This window comes from Polistes canadensis, unplaced genomic scaffold (assembly GCF_001313835.1).
Source record: "Polistes canadensis isolate GaletaPanama2010 unplaced genomic scaffold, ASM131383v1 scaffold_208, whole genome shotgun sequence".
In the NCBI taxonomy this organism is placed as follows: domain Eukaryota; kingdom Metazoa; phylum Arthropoda; class Insecta; order Hymenoptera; family Vespidae; genus Polistes; species Polistes canadensis.
In genome coordinates, this window is record NW_014569755.1 from 183430 (window position 1) to 206201 (window position 22772).

General features: G+C 29.0%; 5 protein-coding genes across 16 annotated transcripts in view; 2 read left to right on the top strand and 3 right to left on the bottom strand.

Moving 5' to 3' along the window:
• The first annotated feature begins 6 nt into the window (after positions 1-6).
• LOC106789916 lies at positions 7-3787 on the top strand. Its single transcript, XM_014754466.1, has 4 exons — positions 7-1808; positions 2338-2478; positions 3254-3390; positions 3640-3787. The coding sequence occupies exons 1-4, from the start codon at positions 1779-1781 to the stop codon at positions 3782-3784; spliced, it is 453 nt and encodes a 150-aa protein (XP_014609952.1). The 5' UTR covers positions 7-1778; the 3' UTR covers positions 3785-3787.
• Positions 3788-3843: 56 nt separating this feature from the next.
• On the bottom strand, positions 3844-15174 carry LOC106789923 (coronin-7). 6 transcript variants are annotated; one of them, XM_014754480.1, is made up of 19 exons: positions 15025-15172; positions 14190-14424; positions 13962-14110; positions 13687-13873; positions 13296-13593; positions 12968-13223; positions 12735-12887; positions 11218-11592; positions 10532-10886; positions 10262-10450; positions 10005-10118; positions 9761-9931; positions 9231-9672; positions 9012-9150; positions 8736-8942; positions 8503-8638; positions 8284-8417; positions 7890-7979; positions 7107-7504 (listed from the first exon to the last, which is right to left on the bottom strand). In XM_014754480.1, exons 2-19 carry the CDS (start codon positions 14347-14349, stop codon positions 7496-7498), a joined length of 3564 nt encoding a protein of 1187 aa, XP_014609966.1. In that variant the 5' UTR covers positions 14350-14424; positions 15025-15172; the 3' UTR covers positions 7107-7495. The 6 variants fall into 6 exon arrangements, with proteins under 6 accessions (XP_014609967.1, XP_014609966.1, XP_014609964.1 ...); XM_014754478.1 differs by having other exon boundaries at positions 10262-10886; positions 15025-15173; XM_014754479.1 differs by lacking the exon at positions 15025-15172 and adding an exon at positions 14746-14945 and having other exon boundaries at positions 10262-10886.
• LOC106789926 overlaps positions 10212-22772 on the bottom strand; it is a 31422-nt gene continuing 18861 nt past the window's right edge. For all 7 annotated transcript variants that reach the window (XM_014754487.1, XM_014754492.1, XM_014754486.1 and 4 more), the window contains 2 exons: positions 11178-11188; positions 10212-10230 (listed from right to left, as the gene is read on the bottom strand). The gene's annotated coding sequence lies outside the window, so the exon portion shown is untranslated. The remainder of the gene's footprint in view (positions 10231-11177; positions 11189-22772) is intronic.
• On the bottom strand, positions 15890-18644 carry LOC106789928 (TBC1 domain family member 19). Its single transcript, XM_014754494.1, has 11 exons — positions 18218-18644; positions 18014-18136; positions 17695-17899; positions 17528-17615; positions 17403-17463; positions 17098-17328; positions 16948-17022; positions 16651-16885; positions 16320-16521; positions 16058-16244; positions 15890-15978 (listed from the first exon to the last, which is right to left on the bottom strand). Exons 1-11 carry the CDS (start codon positions 18317-18319, stop codon positions 15910-15912), a joined length of 1578 nt encoding a protein of 525 aa, XP_014609980.1. The 5' UTR covers positions 18320-18644; the 3' UTR covers positions 15890-15909.
• On the top strand, positions 18711-22230 carry LOC106789925. Its single transcript, XM_014754485.1, has 5 exons — positions 18711-18965; positions 19044-19136; positions 19349-19510; positions 19587-19824; positions 19907-22230. Exons 1-5 carry the CDS (start codon positions 18899-18901, stop codon positions 22014-22016), a joined length of 2670 nt encoding a protein of 889 aa, XP_014609971.1. The 5' UTR covers positions 18711-18898; the 3' UTR covers positions 22017-22230.

The following is a 22772-nucleotide window of genomic DNA, read 5'->3' on the forward strand; positions in this document are numbered from 1 at the left end:
AAAAAAAAAAAAAACAGACTTACACAAGATTTCAACAAAAATGACGAACGGTCCACGCAATTCGTATCCCCGAAATTTACTTCCTTCATAAACGAAATGTGACAAAGATTCGATGAAAGACTTGTAAGAGAAATGGAAAGGAGATATCAATAAGCACATTGATAATCAACAACAACAACAACAAAATAATATATATATACATAAATGATCATCCGCTCATCTAGTCCTTCTTCACAAAAAATAGAAAGAAAGAAAGAAAGAAAGATAGAAAGAAAAAAAAAAGTAATTAACAAATAATAAAATAATAATATAAAAGAAAATTTTTTATCAAACGCTAAGCCGATCACACATATTTACATGCATACATAAATACATTAAAACATATTACATGATACATTTTAGTGCGAGATATAAACTTGATTTTTATTAGAGGAAAACAATAAGAAAAAAAAAAAGCATAAAATAAATTATGCGCGCCGGCATTATTTACTCACGCAGAAAATTTTTCATGCACGCAAAAACACACACACACACATACGCATTTTCACATGGCATCGTCATTGTATAAGAAAATGAAGATAAGTTGAGGAAGAAAAAGATAATATTGCTAAAAAGAACGATCTACCTTGTGTAAATAAACGATATATGTACGTTGGTACCTCATGTCATTGTTTCACCAACTCTTAAACACTATTCAACGCTCATCGCTAATCATTTTCAATAAGCTTAATCATGACATTTATTTAATACGATATATATTCGGTATAATTATTTATATTAATTAATATAAATTATCACCTCCTGGAAATATGCAACACTCCAGACACCGTTGATAATGTTGCTCGTGAGCGCCATCTATCAGTATGAAACGTCCCCTCAGAGTATGCAACCACAGATTACAGATATGTACGACGGTATTGCATACTCAATCATACTGGTAGATGGCACAAGCAATATTAACAACGATGTCTGGAATGTAGCATATCTCCAGGGGCTGATAATTTATATTAATTAATATAAATAATTATAAATTAATATAGATCACACTCTCATTTTTTTTTTTATATGTCACATTATAATATTAGAATTATATAATAGGCAAACAGCAACAAGAAGAAACAAAAAAAAACTCTGATTTATATTAATATTTAACATTTGATATTGTTCAGAAAATTCATTCACCAAAAATTTAAATATTTAGCATGACGATGAAAAATTAATATTCAAATAGTTTGGAATAATAGTTTATCATATTAATTAAACAGTTGGTTTTTTACGATCGTTTTTCTATGAACTAAAGCTAAGTAACACTGTTATAAGACATTGAAACTTTTCGAACGATCTACTGTCTAACGTCTATACGCCTGTGCGAGATAAATTAATTATAGATTGTTAAAATGATCGATTTGACAGTTAATTTCATGAAAAAAAAAAAAAAATAATAGCATATTCCATCTATCTCAGAAATGAAAAGAAGAAAAAGTAAACTGAAGAACTTGCTCAGCAGTAATTACACGTTTCTAACAGCGTGTGCTTCTTAGAAACAACATACAATTAAAAGGAAATGTCACAAGGAAGAAAATGAAAGGAAAGACTTAACAAAGAAAAGAAGATCATTAAATTTGCAGTCACTTGTCTTACGTCTGACTTTTGAAAAGTTCGTGACTACTTCTTCAAGAAGATGGAGAAAAGAGGGTTTAAATATTTTAATAGGATACGCCCGATTCTTTTCTAACTCTCCTTTCGTTCAGAATGTTTTACGCCTTCTTAACAACTCTATGGATATTTTCGATCTTCCCTACTATAGGGTTAGTAAACTTTTTTTATCAATGATAGGTCAGTGGCCTGATCAAAATCCTAATGTTCGTTTATTTTCTCTCTGTCTTGTTACATCTCTGACCACGTCTATTATTATCACCGAGGTAAATATATTTTTAGATTTATTTTAATTCGATATAATATATAAAAGAAAAAAAAAGGTTTGTTCGTCTAACGGATAAGCTGATCTCGTTAAATTATCATTATTACAGATTTTACTATTGTATTCTTCTAAGGGAGTTTTAGAATTTATGGCTGATGCTATTGCAGGAATATCACTTATGACAACTCTTTCTATCAAATGTCACGCGTGTTACTTCGGTGGTAATAAGGTCAATTAATTGTCTTATTATATTTTTTCACGAATAGATCAAATAATATTTTTTATCGAGATTTATTTTAAGTCAAGAATTATTTTAGAATTTAAAATAAACTTTCTTTTTTATTTTAATCGCACATATATCATTTACTAATTATTTTATTTTATTTTAATATTATTAATAAACTATATTCACACAGATAAAACACCTTTTAATTAAGATCAAAGACGAATGGAAGTTATGGAAAACTAAAGAAGAGATAACTATAATGGAAAAGTATGCCAAAGAAGGAAGATTATATACGATAGGATACATAAGTAAGATTTTATGTTCATCATATTAAATGTATCATCAAATGTATTCAGTTTTTTTACTCTTTTTCGTTTAGTATACATCTACACAACTGTGATATTAAGTTTTTTGGTATCGTTTGTACCAAAAATCATCGATTTAATTTTGCCATTGAACGAATCCCGTCCGTTGCAGCACGTATTTATGAATGAATACTTTGTCGATCCGCAAGAATACTTTTATCCAATTTATTTTCACATGACATCGGTTATTATGATTGGTATTACATGTTTTCTAGCTAACGATATCATTTTTTTGGTTTTTACTTCCCACGTTTGCGGTTTATTTGCGACTGTTGGGTAAGAGAGAAATGTTCGATTTTTATATTAATTTATTTTACAAGAAAAATTTTCAACGATAATGGGAAAATAGATTTGATCATACTTTTTAGATATCGCTTAGAACATTTGTTAAAGGAAAACAATTGTGAGAAAATGTCTCCAAATCGTCGACGTAAGGAATGTATTCGAAGTGTCGTGCTTCTTATCGATGCACACAAAAGAGCTGTCGAGTTAGTATAAAAATAAGAATAATAAAAATCTATAAAATATATTAACGAATAATTATAATCTAACTTTTTTAATTTATTTGTAATATTGAAGATTCGCCGATATTATGGAATCATATTTTTCATTGCCATCGTTATTAATAACAGGAATGAATATAATTTGTTTGAGCGTTTCTCTTTTGCGCGTATGTATTAATTATTAAAATTCAATGATTATGTTTTCGTGAATTTTATTTATTTTTCATTAAAATCATAGGTAGCAGAGTTACTAGGAAAATCAACGGAAGTATTGAAATTTGCAGCATTTACATTGGCTCAACTTTTCCATGTCTATTGTATTAGTTTTGTCGGGCAAAGAATAATTGATCATAGCAGTGATATTTGTTTTAAAGCGTGAGTTAAAATAAAAATGATTTATTTATTATCATATATACTACACTTTTTAAAAGAGATAAGATATTTTTCAATGTTGTCGGTAACGTTGTTTGCGAATGCCATCTATCCGAAAAGTAAGGAAACCATTTAATAATATTTGATGGTAACAACGTTACTCAGTCGATAAAAAATAAAATGAATACTTTTTTTTTTATTAGATATATTTAAATTATACAAAAATATAAAATATATTAATAAATTATTCAGATATAGTGGATTATGGTACGATGCGCCAATGGTAGTACGTAAAATGATTTTGCTTATTATTCGAAGGAGCCTTAAACCATCTTATTTAACCGCAGGAAAAATATTCGTATTTTGTTTAGAAACTTTCTCGACGGTAAGAATATAAAAATATTAATTAATTATATAATTAAAACACACACACAAAATGAAGAGAAGATATGTAAATGTGCCATAAGATATTTTATTAGCATTTACATATATATGCATTAATTTTCTTTTCTTTAAGGTCGTGCAAACATCCACCTCATACTTTATGGTCCTTTCGTCGATGCAATAAGCTCGCGATTAGGTTTCCTGAAGTTGAAAATATATTAAATAAATATTACATATATGACTAAATGACGAATAAAAGGTAAAAGTCGAAAATGCAATTTACATATTTGGTAAAAAGGTTTTATAGATGATATACATAGAAGGTATAAGATCGATATAAAGGTATGTTACTACATGATAGAATTACTTAAATAACTATTGGACATAGCGCACAAGGTTGACCGATAAATTTCTGTATTTTATTATTATTATTATTATTATTCTTTTTTTTTAATATATGATTCAAAAAAACGCTCACGCGAGTTTTTTTGTTTTCCGAGAGAGAGAGAGAGAGAGAGAGAGAGAGAGAGAGAGAGAGAGTAGGTTTATACTACACCACAATGAAAATGTTTTTTTCATTGACGAGAAAGTATAATTAATTATTCATACATAAGCTGTGCAGCAATCGAAATACAGAGATCTAACAATAAGTTATATGCATATATGATATTTAAATACAATATTACAAGGAAAAGAGTATAATGGCATAGAAAAATAATAACTGAAAAAATTCATTCATACGGACTAATATAAATTGAGTAGATTTTCCATTTTTTCTTTTTCTTTTTTTTTCTCTCAACACTACGGAGATTAGTTTTTGGTTTTTTTTTTTTTTTTTTTTTNGCACCAATGACGTTTTCCTAACCTCTTGAACTTTTTGCCGAAAACACATTTTTTTTTTCCCCTTTTTCTTCTTCTTCATTTTCCATTTTTTCTTTTTCTTTTTTTTTCTCTCAACACTACGGAGATTAGTTTTTGGTTTTTTTTTTTTTTTTTTTCATGGATGGTTACTTCGTACGAAGAATAGAAAAAGATTGAATTACTTATAATAATATATGGACGACACAATTATAGTTTCTTCTCGTGATTGACAATGTGAATAGTTAGTTTTTTTAATTTGAATATCGTCGATTGTAAAATTACCACCTTAAAGTTTCTAAAAATATAAACAGGACTGAGAAAGATACGCGATCTCGTATGATAGAGAAAAATATAATATAGTATGTAAATATATATACTCGTCACTTTCACCAAAAATTCGATAGTAAATTTAAATACCGTGTGAATATGTGTGTACATGCCTGCAAAGGTGTGTGTATTTTTTATATATAATTATAAACTGCATCGTCAATTCTTTTTTAACACATAATTACTAGCCCGTCATTACATTTTTATTCTCTTTAGTTTTTTTTTTTTTTTTATTTTTTAGTTTTAAATACCAAGTCTTTATAATATATTTTCTTTTGGCACCTCGTTGGATATTCTTTTCTTTTTTTCTATCTTTTATTTTTTTTTTTTAAAGAATTAGCATAAAATACTGTGCCCTAGGTAATTTCTGAGATATTGTTTAATTATGGTCTATTATCTTTTTTTTTTTTTTATTTTTTTGTTTTTTTATTTTTATCTTTTTATTATAAGCACTCGTATATATTAATTCGACGATACGAAAGTATATATTTATCCATGTGTTTAGTGTATGTATGTATGTATGTATGTATGTGTTAGACAATAGCTGGGATAATTGCAATTCACTCAGGGCTATAATAAATAAGAATTTATCAAATGTACTATAGCACCATAATATCGTTTACAAATATGTAGATCAAACAACTCACGACTCACACCAATGTGAAAAATTCTTGTATATCAAAAGAGAGTCCCACTCTCCTCATTCAAATACACTGTGTATGCATATATATATTTATGATATACATGTGTATTTATATATTGTATTTTAAGAAAATGTCGGGCGAGATATTTTTCCTTTCTCTTCTTAGATACATATATTTGAAAATAAATGCATTGCTACGAGATACAAATGTGTGTATAAAAAGTTTACCACTTGACCACATCCGAGAGATATACAGGAAATAACTGTAATTATCTGATATCAAATCCACTCCACCGTATCGTCTTTCTTCTCTCTCTTTTTTTTTCTTTCTTTCGTGTCAGTTTTTTCTTTCTATATGTTATTTTATTCTTTTACGACTAAATTACTAAATATTATAATTTAATACTTGATACGTATATCCTTCTCGTTAAAACTATTTATCCTTTTTTTCTTAGAACGTATTTCGTATGTGTGTGTATGTGTGTGTGTGTGTGTGTGTTTATGTGCGTTACGCGTACGAAGTTGCAAAAACGTGCTAAAAGAATTTACGACAATCATATCTCTTGACGAAAACTTTCTTTCTTTTTCTTTTTCTAATTTTTTTCTTTTTTTGTTAATATTCTTTGTGATAGTCATTATAAATTTATCCTTTTTTTTTTTTAAATTTTTTTCCTAATTTAAAATGTTATATTGCGCATTTTCCTAGAAAAATCATTGTTTCAATACCAATGTGTGCATCGCCTAAGATATTAATTAATATCTATTTTGCAACACCAGGGAACAATTATTATTATTATTTTATTATTATTCTTCCTTTTTTTTTTTTTTTTTTTTTTGCACGTATTTTTTTTGCGCGTTCGTTTCATCGGCATATTATAAGTTAAATCATCATAATTATAGTAATCTTATATATATATAATATATATAATATATATATAATATATAAATACAACAGAATTATTAAATCGATATCTTTCATTCTGCATTTAGGATAATATATACGTGCGTGTATGTATGTGTATGTTAACCGATACTTTTATTTTCTTTCTTTTTTTTTTTTTGTTAAGATCTATCACGCATTTAGCAAATAATAAAATTTGCACATAAACTCCTTTTTTTTTCCTTCAAAATCATTCCTTGCTAACTTAACAAAATTTGTCAATTTATTTCATAATAATCAAATGAATTATATCGTATTTAACATATGACACTGTTTTAATAATAATTATATGCAGCATGAGATACATATAAATAAAATAAAATAAAATAAAAAAAAAAGCACAATTATTTAAGACTAGAAGTATCATCACGCATCTCCTATATGAATATATAATAATATATATATATAAATAAACAAAATATAAAAAAATAAAGATGATAAAAAAAACAAAAAGAACAGAAATATTAATCCATCAATAATCCTTAAGAGTTTTACAAAAAGTTTCGTGTAGTTTTGTGACTTTCACAAAATTTCAGTCGGTTCCTTCGTATTTTTTTTTTTTTGTCCTTTTTTTTTTTTTTCTTCGTGTTTTCCATTTTCTTTTTTAAACTTCAAATACAAAGCCTGAATATTTACACTATTTCGCGGAATTTTTTTACGTTTATATGTTTATAAAATTGTTCGTATATAAAATGGCTAAAAAATACGTAATAGTGTTCGAAACATAAAAAATTGGACACCATCCCGTTTTGTCTCTTTTTGCTCTTAGAAGGTAAATCTTTGGAAGTATTTCTCAAAAATGTAAAACTTCTTCTGCCCAGCATGTAGTAACATTAGGACACATCCCCTGCCTCCATTCTCAACATAATTAATAACTTATGGCTCAAATTTCTATATATCTAGATCCTATCTTACCATTTAGTTAAAATACTCTACCAGTACGTCATTAATCCTTACTCATCCTGTAATATAAAAAATAATTTCGTGCCATTATACTAGAATATAACATATTTAAAGATGAAAAATGAAATGATATAGAAAATGAATTAGCAAAGAATAAATTGGAATTAATAAAAAAAAAGCATAGAAATAGCACAGCCAAAAACTAATTACTAATATAATAATAACTTCTAATAAATCAATTCAAATGTGGCAAGTCTCCTTCGAGAATAGCAAGGCAAAATATATATATTCAAATAAACTCATGTTTTTTTTTGTTCTTTTTTCGTCAATTTTGTAATATACTGAATATAAAAAAGAAACGTAATAAGATGCATAATTTAAGAGCAAATCAAGAAATATAATAATAAATAATTAATACTGCATAACAACGAATGATGAACCTACCCATTCGTGCTCTTCCACACCCTCCATGTGGTCTTGTTCCAAAGAGCACTGTATTACATCCCCCACATTGTTGCTCATTGTTTTTTGGATCTACCACATCACACACATTATGCAATACACTGAGACACATAATATAACTAAAAAAAAATATTTGCTCGATATGTGAGATGAAAGTAAATACGTGTATTTTTTATCAATATTCATATATCTTCATTTGTCAAAGTGAACATTTGAAAGCATGCTTGTAATCTTTCACGACTATATCAAACACACATAACTTCTACGCGTGGTTCTACTATCATTAATATAAATCATTCTTCAATGTGTGATTCTCAGAGAAAAAATTATACACATGCAGAAAATAATAATAATAAATATAATAATATTAATTTACCTCCTCTTGCTTTGCTCTTACGTCTGTGTTCCAACCAAGCCTACTGAAGGGTTGCGAAGAGATTGAAAATGGGCCTGTTGATTGTTTTGTTGCAGATGGCACAGTAACTGCTGGTTGTCCTTGATTCTCTGTTACTATAGATATCAAATTATATTTATTATATACTATTAATTAATGTGCGTGTGTGTATTATTTGCACAAATTAATAATTATACTTACAGTTATCCATACCAGGTGGTTTAAGACTTATTCTAGAGGCCTGTTTATTAATTCCATTGAACCACTCATTGGCAGTTAATGCTGCCTTCCATGTAATTTTAGTTGGTGGGAAAAGATCGTCTTGGAATAATTCACTCTAAATATTATATTAATTATTAATTTTACGACAATTTTAATTGTTTAAAACGACGGAAGCAAAGTTGTACACCTATTATCAGAAATATTCGAAATACCTTTATACGTGGCACCGTGAAACTTAATGGTTCAATAGTGTTATTTGTCAGCCTTAAAGCAGACGCAAATTCTACGCTTGCGACATCGCATCTATTCTTAGGAAGGAATGATAATCCTTGATGCAAACTGCTGCATCGGTGATGGCTCAGAGGACAACAATAAGGAGCTTCTTCCGTAACTTCGTAAGCATATATGGTAGAATCGCCCTAAAAATATATTTTCGATAAAGCTATGATCTAATCTGAATAAAATTTAAAAAAGGAAGAATAACTTACACGACCAGTTAAAAATAAAGTTGAACTATCTTCATCGTAATATGGCATCAAAATCGCAGGAGAAACATCCAATCCGACTGTATTCAAAGGCTGATTAAGATTATCAGTTTTAAATACCATTATCTGCCTTTCAGAGACCCTAAAAGAATAGAATAGTACAGAAATATTATACATAATATATCAAAATGAAATAATTTAATGAATGAAGTGTCAACATACTTGTCAAAACCCATTACAACAAGGTATCTGCCTTCCAATGCCCATATAACTCTTGCACCACGAGTACCTACTGGTCCTTTTCCTTCTTTTATAGGCACGTCACTGGATCTTGGCTTGTAAATCCGTAATTTTCCATCTTTGCATGCACTAGCAAGATACTGTCCACATGGTGACCATGCTAAACTAAATATTTGATCTGTATGTCCTAACAATGTTATCTTTGATAACTGATTTGATTCTCCTGATGTTAAAGGTGATAAATCCCAAAGTTTAACTGTCATATCGTACGATGCTGATGCGAGTACGTCGGATGCTAATGGATGATATTTTATTAAATAAATTTTATCAGCATGTGCTTCTATTACATGACTTGGTTCATTCGTTGGCTCTGCTAATCCAGATTCTGGTATTTCCCATAGTCTGATCATTCCATCGTCGCATGCTGAATAATAAATAATTATTATGATATATATCAAAGATTTTTTATTATTATTATTAGATGTTAGGTGAATTTGTTTTCTTTAATTTACCGACTGTCAATCGCTGATTGTTAAATGGATCCCATTGGAAATCCATCACTGTTGCTCCATGAACTAATGCTGGCATAACACCATCAGGTAATCTACCTGTTTTCTTCAATTCTAATACTGCAATTTTTCCCCCAGGTCCACTCAGAGGTACAGCAACGCGATCGGAATTGGCTACAATTGATTTTACACTCGTCAGATTTGTTTAATAAGAAAGTTTCTATCTCTTTTTTAAACACATACATACCATGAAAACCATCGCATTCTCCTGATATCTGGCGACTAATATTTCTTACGTTTTCAATATGAGTTGATTTATGACCAGGTGTACCTTTAAGATGTCTGAATTTGGATACACGACCTATAAATAAAAATATTAGTTCTAGATACTTACAATTTTTTTTTTATATACAATATAACATTAAAATATTTTAATATATTAATATAATATAAATATATATATATATATATATTATTGAAATTATTTTATATATGATTTTATACCAAATACTGTGGATGTTCTTTTAGGAGTTGGTGTTGTAATTGGTTCAACCTTTTCCAAGCGTGGATCCATACTTTGTTGGCGCAACATTGGTACAACTTTCTTAACGTCGTCTTCTTTAATTACCTCGCTCTTAGTTTTGAAAGAATCTCGTCTTCGTAACATCGTCGGCGATCCCATTGCTTTCTCGGCTAAATTTCCATCAGTTACAGATACAGATCTACTTTCATACAAACGTCGCCTTTCTGCGATTGAGTTTCTATTAACATTACCACGTTCAAAACCGCCAATGTCTTCATTCTCAGGCGATTCATCCTTAACTTTAGTTTCAAAAACTTTTCGCCTCTCTGCCGTGCTTGGGGTTTTAGGTTTATATCCAGAGTCGCTTGAATTCGCATCCTCTTCCAATGAACTAGAATCACTTTTTCCATTCTCTGCCTCCTTCATACGTTCATTAGAAAACGTTGGTGATTTCTCGGGATCGGTAGCATTATCCATCGGGATACCAATATCATTTGGATAACCATTTGTATCATTATTTGGTGCAACTGGCACAGAGAAGACCTTGTCAAAAGAGAATTCCTGACTACCAGATTTTGCTTGAAATGGTTTCGGTCCAAGGCGAGGCTGTGGAAAGAAAAAATATTTATATATTGATCCTTTGTTTTACAAATAACATTAGAAAACAATTTGTTTCATTAATACTACAAGAAAATAAATTATAATTTGCAGATGCGAAATCATAATAATTTGAATATGATTACGATATGATTATGATATGAGAGTCATTAACAATTAAAATATATTATAAGTGTTTGAAAAAAATGTGTTTATAAAAATATGATGATATATGAAAAGAAATGGCAAAGATGAAAACGCACACCGAAATCACACATACAAAATAAACGCCTGTGCTTGATTTTTTTTTTGTTCTTTTCTTTTGTAACTAATTTACAACCTTGTATCCGCTGATTGCGTTTGGATTGACAGACGTAACGACGGATCCTGGACTTGGTGATGTACGCGGTCGTGCTACGGGTTTAGGTTCATCCTCGGAAACGCTGTTAGTTCTTGATGCCCTGGGTAAAGGCTTTGGTGGTATTGTTTGTCCACCATTCTGCATTTTGATCTTCTCATCTTCTATCTCTATCTTTTTATTTTCTTCGATCTTCTCGATATCATTCTCTAAGTTCTTCTCCTTTTCGTGGTTGATACCTTGAGCTTTGCAAAATCCTTTTGGCGTTGCGATAGTTATTGATTTAGGAGACTTGATTGATTCCACTTTAATTTCATGTTGATTTTCTTTAAGTGTTGTTAAATTTCCTTTGTGTACCTAAAGGTACGGTAAATTCCTTAATGACGCAAACTAGTCAAACCACGTATGAATGTCCAATTGCATAATTTCTAATTTGCGTTTATATTAAATTATATATACTATATATAAATATATATATATATAATAATAATATCTACAAGCTTCTTTCATACATACACACAAAAACACTTCTATCTATTTTACTTCGTAACAGAAACTAAATAAAATGTACTAACTAATCTAATTCATATATATATATTATCAAACTACTCTATGTATGTATTTGAGCATATAGAAAATAATGAAAATCATAAAAAATACATAACTTAGTTTTACGCGAACTTAATATTACTTACGCTGATAGATTAAGCTATAGAACATCAATTGCCATTACAATTACACGTGCCAGGAATAACACTTTCAATAGTGCTAATGTATTAACTATAAAATATACATTGGATATCTGAAATATGAAAAATATACAAAAAATATAAAAAGAGAAATGAAAGAAAAGAAAAATGACATATGCATATTCTGGGAAAGTACAATTCATTTATATATGTATATATATATGTATACATATACATACATACATATATGTCCATTAATCCTTGAAATACCTAAACTATATTTAAATACTTTTTAATACTGTAAATATAGCAATGTAAATATATTAAAAAATAATACTTTTTCTGAGTATATGCATAATATGCATGATATAGTTTACAAATAAATACCTTGCTACATTTACACGAATGTTGCAATATATATGAAGAATAAATATATTATAAATAATTATACAAGAGGTACGAGTCACACAGCAAAATAATTTAGGTATATAGCAAACACAAAAAATATGTTTTCTTAATAAAAAACAAAAAAAAAACAAATAAATTTGACAAAAAACATTCAACAATATTTATAATATTTTTCTAAAAGCATGTGTTTCTATAAAATGTAATTAAATTGTCAGCACTTATCTCTTGTTTGCTATATAAGTACAGGCATACAGAAGCATTGAAAAACGTGCGTATATCGAAAAAATGAACGCTTAATACAATATGAGATGGCATTAAATCTTAAAATATATAATCTACAATTTATTTGTAATAATTTATTAAATGACACATAGATTTTTATTTGGAAAAATGTTTACTTACAGTTATGGGGTCTTCACCTTTGGTTCTCTTGGCAGGATCTAACGATATTTTTGGAACAGGTGCATTATGGCCTTTGATCCATGCTGCTGCATTATTTTGAGCGACAGAACCATTAGTATCAGGATAAATATCAGCATGAAAATCTCTATATGTCTAAAAAATAAGTATAATAAATTAAAATAAATATATAATAGAATGTGCTCTGTATTTTATTAAATGAAAATACTATTTACCTTTCTAGGTACTTGATACATGATGGGAATAACCATATTGGATGTGAGTTGCAATAATCTGTTGACTTCTGCCTGCATAACATTGAGTGCTCTTTTCGGTACCAAACACACACCTTTAGTTTGTTCTCCGCTGTGACGTATTCCTTCTACCAAGTAAGGATCTTTATCCGTAACTTCCATGTACATGATAGTGGTATCTCCTTTACCCGCAAGAAATAGCATGTTTGTATCGGGGTCAAAAAGAGGCATTAAGATCCTAAAACAAAATATATTAAATTTGAATAGCTATTCTATGCGTTGATTAATTACAATTACAATTAATTCATACCCTGTACTGCAATCTAATTCCAATGTTTTAACTGGTTCGTTAAGATGCCTCAAATCCCTTATGTATACTTGTCTAAGACGTGCAGCATCAAATCCTGTAGTTAATATTCTGTCAGAGTTATTCAACCATACAATTCTAGAATCCTTGATACTCATATGACTCGAGCATGAATTAACAACACAAGTTGATGCACGAGGATCAATAATTCGCACTTGTTTATCTTTACAAGATGTTGCTAAAATAGTTCCATCTTGTTTCCAGCTTAATGATTGTATTACTTCGGTATGATCACTGTTAGCTGCAAAACAATTACAAAATATTTTAGATCTTAAATAAACTACTGTATGTAAAATAAAATTATAATTGTATCATAATAAAATGTTTCTATTACAAAATAATTCTTGTTGAGAAAGGACATCCCACAGAGTTAAAGTCGTATATGAGGCAGTTGTTAAAAGATGTTCGGCAGCTGGATGCCAACAAACTGCTTCTACTCTTCTTTGACGATGAGAAAATGTACATTCAGGATTACAAAGAGATTCTTCTAATCCAGTTTCTGGAATATGCCACAACTTTACCTAATAGATAAGAAAATAATATTATTGTTATAGAAAAAAGATAAAAAAATATACCATATATAACATTAATCAAATTCACTAAATTTACCAAACAATCTTGGGAACTGGTAGTAAGTAGGCCGTCATGAAAAGGTGAAAACTCCATATCGGTCACAGTATCAGCATGAGCATGTAATAATGGCATAGTTTTACTTTTTCTTCCGCAATCTTCCAGTGGTAATACAGCCAAACTAGATCCTACAAGAAATACATAACGTAGTATTTGAAACATATACACAAAATATATAATAATAACTATTATTTTCATCGAAAATACCATTATGATCCACGTTAAATGCCATGAATGCAGCAGAAGCTGTAATATTGTTCCCATAAGTCTGGTAGGATCCTACCGAGATATCTCGAATACATGCTTCTGGTTTAGGTACAATAGGTGCAGCATTTTTATATTTTGATGCTTTGAAACGCCAAGCCATCTTGTGATGTTATCTTTGAATTCTCTTCGATTTCAATTGCTCTTAAATCATGTAATCTTATGGAATAATGCAAGCCTGAAAAGAAAAAATAATAAATATGAAAGAGAATAAAAATTATTTTATTGAAAAAGTATTTTAATTTCACTTATATACCTATTATATATATGTATATATATATATACATATAATAGGTATATAAGTATATGTATATACATATGTATATATATATATATCTGTCTATGAGTTCACAGATCATTATTATCTAGGCAAAAAAAAAGAAAAGAAAAAGCGGAAGTACATATATTTATGATATATTTGATAAAACAAACTATCCAGATGTTTCGTCCTGTTTCAATGGGCGGTGATCGACGTGCTATGATTAACAAGACTTATTACCACTTTCATTATCGAGTTTGAAAGACCAGAAAGATAAAACTAAAACGTCAATTCGACGGTAATCGAATTTGTAAAGAACGCTGAACCGGGGACGACAGCCAGTGGCACAAACTTGAGTATGACTAATAATTTGGGGGTGAAAACCACCCCACCCTTAATAACTACAATTCTATACGGTAAGAGAGAACGCACGTACATATACATAGACATATTCTATTACATTTAAAAAAAAAAGGATTTTAACACGTTCACACTACATATTTAATTACTATTACTTACAATTTATCGATTATTACACTAATTCAGCGACAAATTATCACTTGAAATTAATGAAAAGAAGATAGAGAAATGATAGGATATTTAGAGTACGACTATATAAACACAATTGGCGACAGCAAGTAGTAGGCGTCTCTGCTTTCGTGCATCGCACGAACACTACAGGGTATACTCGATTAGTACAAAGCTTTTTACAGAGAGTTCGCGCATCTGAGAATCGACGTCATCCAACTTACACTACTTTCGAGAATCGACCACATCGATACAAATATTATTACAGATTTTAACATAATTTCTTTTCTCAAATTCAATTATACATTAACATAAATGTATATTTATACATTTTTTAAAATACTATCTTATTTTTATATTTAAATCAAACTAAAGAATAAAACAAAATGATTAATAAATTTTTATATATCTAAATTATTATGATTATGTGTTAATCGTTGCTTATTACAAATTATGCCATAAACGAGGATAATTGTTAATTGCTTTAAACTGTTTTATTGTACGATTCCAACGATGACGTCATAATGACTGCTTATACGATTACGTGTGCGAGCGTAGCTTGTAGTTTCGATCGTGTTCCATTGGCCGGAAACAGGCATGTCCACCCCTCTCAATAAACTTACATATGTTCTTTTTGTCAACGTAGACGATTTAAAACAGTATGTACATAATAATGTATACTACATGATTATAATCAATACTAATTCATTACAAATTCTAATCAAATGTAATCAAAAAAAGTTATTGGCGTTTTTGAAAATATGCATTTTCGCTTACATGTAGAACGGGTTGCAGATCTACAGGCGTTTCGAAAGTCATTCAAATTTGACGCAAGCTAGACAATAGTTTTTTTCGATTTCAATTAAAGCAATCTAATTATTCTTTCAATAAGACTAATTGTAACAAAGGTATCACTTTTAACGATGATAAATCTGCTAAGACAGCCTAAAAAACATATAATTTGTGAATGATAACATTGATTTATTTTGTAATTGTCAGAGATATATCCATATTGATTTCTTACTTCAACGTTGTGCTGAGTATTGACCTGCATCAAATTTTCTTTTCTAAAACTTAAAATCGTCACTGCAAGAAGAGCTATTATTTCTAAAGAATCATATGCCAATACTAAATCCCATAAAAATAATAATTGCTCGGGTGGTAAGTAACCGCTGAAGCCTCTCATCAACCACTTGAATACTACTTTAATTCTATAAAATTAAATTAAAAAATTATATCACAATAAATATAATATAATAATTAAATAAAAGATATAGGAAACTTACGGTTGTAAATGGATGTTCTTAAAATGGGCCCATAACAGAGGTTCATAGCATTGCAATAATCTTTCAAATAATAAACATAATGCAACTATACCTTGCTCGTGACTCGAGACTGTGTGAAGACGAAACCAATAACGTAAATAAAATGCCCGAAATGTATAATACATGATACATGGGTCATCGTACAAATAACAGAATGGAGTAGCTTAAAAATAAAAAAGAATAACTTTATGCATATAAAATATTAAATATTATTTTTATAATTATAATGGGTCGCGTAGAAAATATCAAATATCTTCTAAATAATTAAATGAATAATTCTTAATTTCCCTACCATACATAGTAAATCCATGGAATGGTATTACACCACTCGGAGGGAATACTAAAGTATTTTCTAGGGTTGCAGGTTTCCCTTGTAAAACCGCATGTATCACTTGACCACCTGCACTTCTGTCGGTAGTAACCGGAGTTAATACTTCCGAGTCCCTTGAAAAGCACAGCATCGTTTTATAAAGAACATCTTCAAAAACAAAATATTGATCGTCGTTACTCGCTGTTAATTGTACATCCTAAAATATAAAAACCATAATTGACGTAATTAATTTTTTAAAAATTAATTATAGAATATTACCTTTATAATTAATTTATCAACAATAATGTCATATTGCAAGACCATAGTTTTCAATTCCTCGTAATATTCGATGTCCTATGATATGTGAAATTATGATTTTTTTTAATACAAATATTTAAATTTTTATTGAGAGATGCATATATTACATACATTATCTTTAATGGCTGATCCTAAAACAAGAGACCAAAGACGTCCTCTTAAAGCACGTGGTGCTCCTTTCTTTAAAAATTCCTGTGCGATTGGCACATAATTTGTACTTAATACTTTTTCACCTATATGAGTTCTTTCGGCTTCTAAATTTAAGAAATTTCCTGTAGCTGGCATATCAGGATTAACACCGAGCAAAGGCATACCTTGAGCTAGTTCGACGTACAAGCATCTCTGTCGATATTTATGAAATATTATTTATATTGGTAGCACAATTATTTACGATGTTAATAAAAAAAAACACATACCAGCTCTGCAAGTGTTCTTACACGAATTTGTATGTGACTGAAATCCCAATTTAATTCCTCACTAAAAAATATCAAAATTTATTTTAATCACTATATTATTTATTTAATTGTTTATGTATACATACGGATGTTTTTTAAACGCTGGATCTCGTATAGAAAACAATACTTCTAAAAAATCTTTCGGAGCATACAATGGCCTGTATCGAGACAGATCTATGCAAATAATTTAATTATTAACATTAAAATAATATGAATTATTTATGAAAACACAATTTTTTATTATTTTTTTTACCAATATCGTAAGTACTAAGTTCGTTCCATTTCTCAGCAAGTTCTTCTCTATCTGCGCTAGGTCTTATACGAGCTAATGGAACGTTTAATTCAATGCACATGGAATTTAAAGATTTTTGAATACGACGTTCCCATTGAATTTGAACTTTTTTCAAGTAAGTTAAATCAGTATTTTCAGTGAGTTTTGGTTTCGATCTCAACGAATCCTACTTGAATAAAAATTGTATAAAAATATTAACAATGAAATATTAAACGTGTAAACAAAATAACCCATTTAAAAAAATAAAAATGAATGCATACATTAATAAATAAAAATGTACCTGTGATCGTACCCAATGAAACACAGTATTTCTAAGCTCAGTCTCTAATCCATTTACTTTGAGAGCATCGATCAGAGTATTTTTAAAATCATCTTTTTTTACAACAGTCGAAGCAACGAGTCTCTGAAAATAATAAAAAAAAAAAAAAAACAATTAAAATAATAAATTCAATTGATGCATGTAGTATATGAGTACAATACCTACTTGAATTTCATTATAAAGGCTTCGATAATTAGCCATATTCTGTACATTTTTGGTTAATCGTTCAGCTGATTTTTCAATGAAATTTTCCTTAGATTCCTCCATCGTTTTCTTCTTTAAATATTTTAGATAATCAGACCATCATGTTGCTACCGATGAAACGCCATTTGTAAATAAACCTTCCCGCCATCGCAACGAAACACTTTCTATATTTATACTCACTTAAAAACTACACGAAATACCCATGTAAACCGAAGTGCTATGTATGAAGTTTTCATATCGATCGAAGATCACATGACTATTACAAAAATCGTTAGAATCGATTTTGTAATAATCGAATAACGATATTAAACTAGGAAACGATTTATCTGCCATTGGTTGTAATATCGAGCGGGAAAATGTTTAAAATCCAACGCGATTCGATACGACAAGAATAAGAATATTTTCAATGAGGTTACAAAATATTCATTTAATCAAAGATTTCAATGAAGAAAATTAAAATAAAAATAATTTTGAATCGATTAGTAAATAAATCAAATAAATAAGGAGAGTTAAGTATAAATAGCGGACCGGTTGAACTGGACGGGCCCTGGGCCGGTATGTCCACATAAGAAAATGGCGTTGCTACAGAATGTGTTTTGAAAGGCTCCCAGCCAACATTATTTCATATTAGATTTGAAAGATATGGATATTTCAACTATACTCAAAATACAAGGAGACGACATGAAAGGAGTTAATAGGAAGAAGAACGGTAGGATTATCGAATAATTCCAACCTGTCACAACCTACAACGTGAATTTTTAAGATTAACCTAGCTTACGTTTTGTAGTTACATCGAAGGATTTAATTCCTTCCATAACCATTACTCCATCGCCAATTTCTGAAGAAGAAAATGGTTTCTATAGGCTTATGTTTGGCAATGGTAAGATTTTTAAATTTCTTTTTTCTCTAATATTTTTATATTTCTCATTTATTTTATTCACTTAAAAAATGTATATTATTATTATTATTATTATTGGATTACTATAGAGCTCTGCTAGTTTGCTTTTACAATGTTCCAAATTTTAATTAATATTATATTATTATTATTGCTAGAAATTTAATAATGAAAAAATTTTTATTACTTTTCCACAGATATTTCTAAAGTAAGGTTTCGTAAAATTCATTGTACAGCATGTGATGTGCATATAGGCTCAGCTCCAGCAGAAGCAAAAAATATGTTATCACATCCTGTGCTGCGTACATTATTATGCGCTAAGTGTAATGAATTTTATGGAGATGGTACTTTCGAACAAGGTATATATATTTTTCTATATCTTATACACCACCTGTTAATTCACAATACCAAATGGTTATAAAGATATTGTTTTAGGAGACGACGCTACTGATATGTTCTGTAGGTGGTGTGCAAATGGCGGCAATTTATATTGTTGTTCCTATTGCAGTAATACTTTTTGTTACAAATGTATTAAGAGGAATTTTGATCCGTTAGTAAGAAAAAAAATTGAGGCCGATGAAAAGTGGAAATGTTTTGTTTGTAATCCAGCAGATTTGTACAGTGCTAGGGCTACATGTTGGGCTTTGTTACAGCACGTACAAACAGTCACAAGGTGCTAATTTTTAGGAAAATAAATATTGGAGGTATTCTACGTATTAAATATTTAAATCTAATTTTTGTTTATATTTTTGTAGAATATTGCAAAACGATAAGACATTAACTCCAGAAGAATTTCAAGAAAAAATGAATTTAGATGAGAGTGAATGTTGTCCACGTAGAAGAAAACGTAAACGCAAAAGAACTGGATCTACAGATCTAGATGAAGATGAAGATGAAACATATGATCCTAGTGTTAATAATGAACCAATAACAACAAGACGAAGAGTATTAAAAAGAAAATACAAGCACAGAAGATTAACTATATCTAATGGAAGTATTCCAAGATTGTTACCTATAAAACAATGTTGTTCTTCGTCCACTGAAAATAGTCCTAAGCCTCCTGAAGTAAGTACGTCATTAAGTTCTGTCCCAAGTGTAAAAACTGCTAACACTAGTGCGAAGCCAAGCAATACATTGGGTCTGTCTGTTCCATCGAAGACACAAGAAAATCAGTTATCTTCACGACCTAATCAAACCATTCAAGAAAAAGTTGATGCACCTAATGTAAAGACAACTTATAATGCTAACATCACTGCAGTGCCCACTGTAAAATTACTGCAATCCACAGCAGTATTTAAACCGATGCAAACTATATTAACTTCACATGTTTCAAGTAAGAATTCATTTCAAACTACATATTATCCTACAGCGCGAATGGTAACTATTCCAAGTGCAAAACATTCTATGGTGTTAAATAGACCTCGAGTCTTGCTGCCAAAACCAAAAAAAATGATAAAAATGGTGGTGACACCAAATGTTATCAATTTGGATAGTGATTCTGATGAACCATTGCCTATTTCATTGGTGAATTCTCAAAATATACAAAATACGCCTCCTGTTGATAATAATATTACAGTTAATGCTAATTCATCGTCAACAATAGCTGTACCTGTAGCACTCGTGAGTACAGATAATAGTTGTAATACTGATAGAATACAAGTAAATGAGGTTATAGAACAGCCTTTACGTGAGTTGGATACAACTTTAAAGAAACCCGACGAAAGTTTGGATCAAACTGTATTACATCCATATAAAGAACAATTTAATGAAATTTTGGATAATTTTAAAGTTAAATTTAATCAAATATTTGAAGATACACAAAGTGAAGATACGAATAAGAATAGTATACAAGAAACACGATATAAAATTCGGTCTCTTTATAATAAAGTTTACAGCACCATTATCCAAATGGCATATATTAATGACAAGGTAATACGAGACTACAATAGCTGGGAAAGATCTCAAAATGTAACGAGTGAAATAATTGAGGAAAGTATTTCCAGGAGATCATCATTTGAAGAAAATAATGAGATACCACTTGATATGATTTGTGTAGCAGATTCTTGTGAAGAATCTGACCACGAAGATGTGACAACTATTAAATTATCTGAACTTTTACTTTCAACTAATGCTTTTAAACATTTTTCTGACAAGAAAAAGATGGTTAATAAAAGTGTTGAAACTTCTTCTATTGTTTGTAAAGATAAATCAATACAAGTATTTGACTTTGAATCGAAGGATTATGAAAAAATAATTGGACATTCGGTTTTAATGAAATCTAACAATGATTCTTCGACTAAAGACAGTATTTTACCATCTATAGCAATGCAAAGTGAACATGTTGGCAAATACGAAGAACAATTTATACTTTATTTGCAACATATTGAAGATCATGGAATAGAAATAGATGATACATCAAATGAAATTGTTTTAGAAAGTCTTATAGGTATAGAAACGGATTCTTCAAGTACTTCAGAAACATTAATTAATGAAATTCCATCCAATAATTTAAACGAATCCACTAAATTATTTAATCTTTTAACGTTTCAAGGAAATCGTGAAAAAAATAGTAAAACGAAAACCTTGAATAATTCACTGGAAGCAGAGTCTATACTTTCAATTTCTAAACCTGTTTCAAATAATCTTAGGATAAAGGAAATTCCAACAAATAAAACAAATATAAATACAGAATTAGAAAAAGAATATACAACAATGACGGACGATACAATACACGAAAAACAAAAAATAAATGTAAAAAAAGCTATAGAGACCGTTATAAATACATTAATAAGTAACGAAACAAATGTAACCACAAATTTAAACAACTCCACTCCTGAAGATGATATCACCATTATCGAAGATTAACACCACAATATTAAAAAAACGTAATAAAAGCGACCTAATAAATTCATAATGGAATTGTTCGTCACTATTAGGTAAATTAATTTATGCTTATAAATAAGAGCATACTCATTAAAATTTCTGATTTCTGTATTGTTAATACTTGTCGATATAAAAATATAGATTTAATATAATAAAAAAGAACATATGTTGGATATATATGTATACAATTATACAACATGCAACAACAATTTGATTTCATTGTTACATGTATATTTATTTAAAACAATTAGATCTTTTATTTGATAATAATGTTATAGACTATTCATTGTAGAGAAAATTGATTGTTCAAATTAAATATTTCCATTAAAATGAAATTGTACATTAAACTGTGACGTCCGGCACGTGTAACTGAAATTATTTCATCTGATGCCGGCATTTGTTTTATCAGCTTCGAGTGTGACACCAGCGTGTATCACTGGACGGCATAGTCTTAATATATCATTTGATAAAAATATTAATTTCTTGGAAACATTGACCGAAATTTTTATTATCATTTGTTCCCTATTATTATTACTGTATATTTTTTTATGACTGAATTTGAAGAATATATATTTGTATTATATCTAAGAAGTTATGTAGGATATAAAAATTCATTCTTATTATATAACTTGGTAATAATCATAACAATAACAATAACAACAATAATAATAATAATAATAATAATAATAATAATAATAATAATAATAATAATAATAATAATAATAATAATAATAATAG

Excerpts from the sequence above, each read along its gene's own strand:
- LOC106789925 (XM_014754485.1), top strand. The coding sequence starts at position 18,899 with ATGGATATTTCAACTATACTCAAAATACAAGGAGACGACATGAAAGGA. Across the intron at positions 18,966-19,043 it reads AGTTAATAGGAAGAAGAACG|TTACATCGAAGGATTTAATT; the intron begins GTAGGATTATCG and ends TACGTTTTGTAG. Across the intron at positions 19,825-19,906 it reads CACGTACAAACAGTCACAAG|AATATTGCAAAACGATAAGA; the intron begins GTGCTAATTTTT and ends ATATTTTTGTAG.
- LOC106789928 (XM_014754494.1), bottom strand. The coding sequence starts at position 18,319 with ATGGAGGAATCTAAGGAAAATTTCATTGAAAAATCAGCTGAACGATTA. Across the intron at positions 17,900-18,013 it reads TTCATTGGGTACGATCACAG|GATTCGTTGAGATCGAAACC; the intron begins GTACATTTTTAT and ends TTATTCAAGTAG. Across the intron at positions 17,329-17,402 it reads TAAGAACACTTGCAGAGCTG|AGATGCTTGTACGTCGAACT; the intron begins GTATGTGTTTTT and ends AAATATCGACAG.
- LOC106789923 (XM_014754478.1), bottom strand. The coding sequence starts at position 14,349 with ATGGCTTGGCGTTTCAAAGCATCAAAATATAAAAATGCTGCACCTATT. Across the intron at positions 10,887-11,217 it reads ACGCAATCAGCGGATACAAG|CCTCGCCTTGGACCGAAACC; the intron begins GTTGTAAATTAG and ends TTCTTTCCACAG. Across the intron at positions 9,151-9,230 it reads GTTGTAATGGGTTTTGACAA|GGTCTCTGAAAGGCAGATAA; the intron begins GTATGTTGACAC and ends CTATTCTTTTAG.
- LOC106789916 (XM_014754466.1), top strand. The coding sequence starts at position 1,779 with ATGGATATTTTCGATCTTCCCTACTATAGG. Across the intron at positions 1,809-2,337 it reads TCGATCTTCCCTACTATAGG|ATAAAACACCTTTTAATTAA; the intron begins GTTAGTAAACTT and ends ATATTCACACAG. Across the intron at positions 2,479-3,253 it reads AGATTTTATGTTCATCATAT|GTAGCAGAGTTACTAGGAAA; the intron begins TAAATGTATCAT and ends TTAAAATCATAG.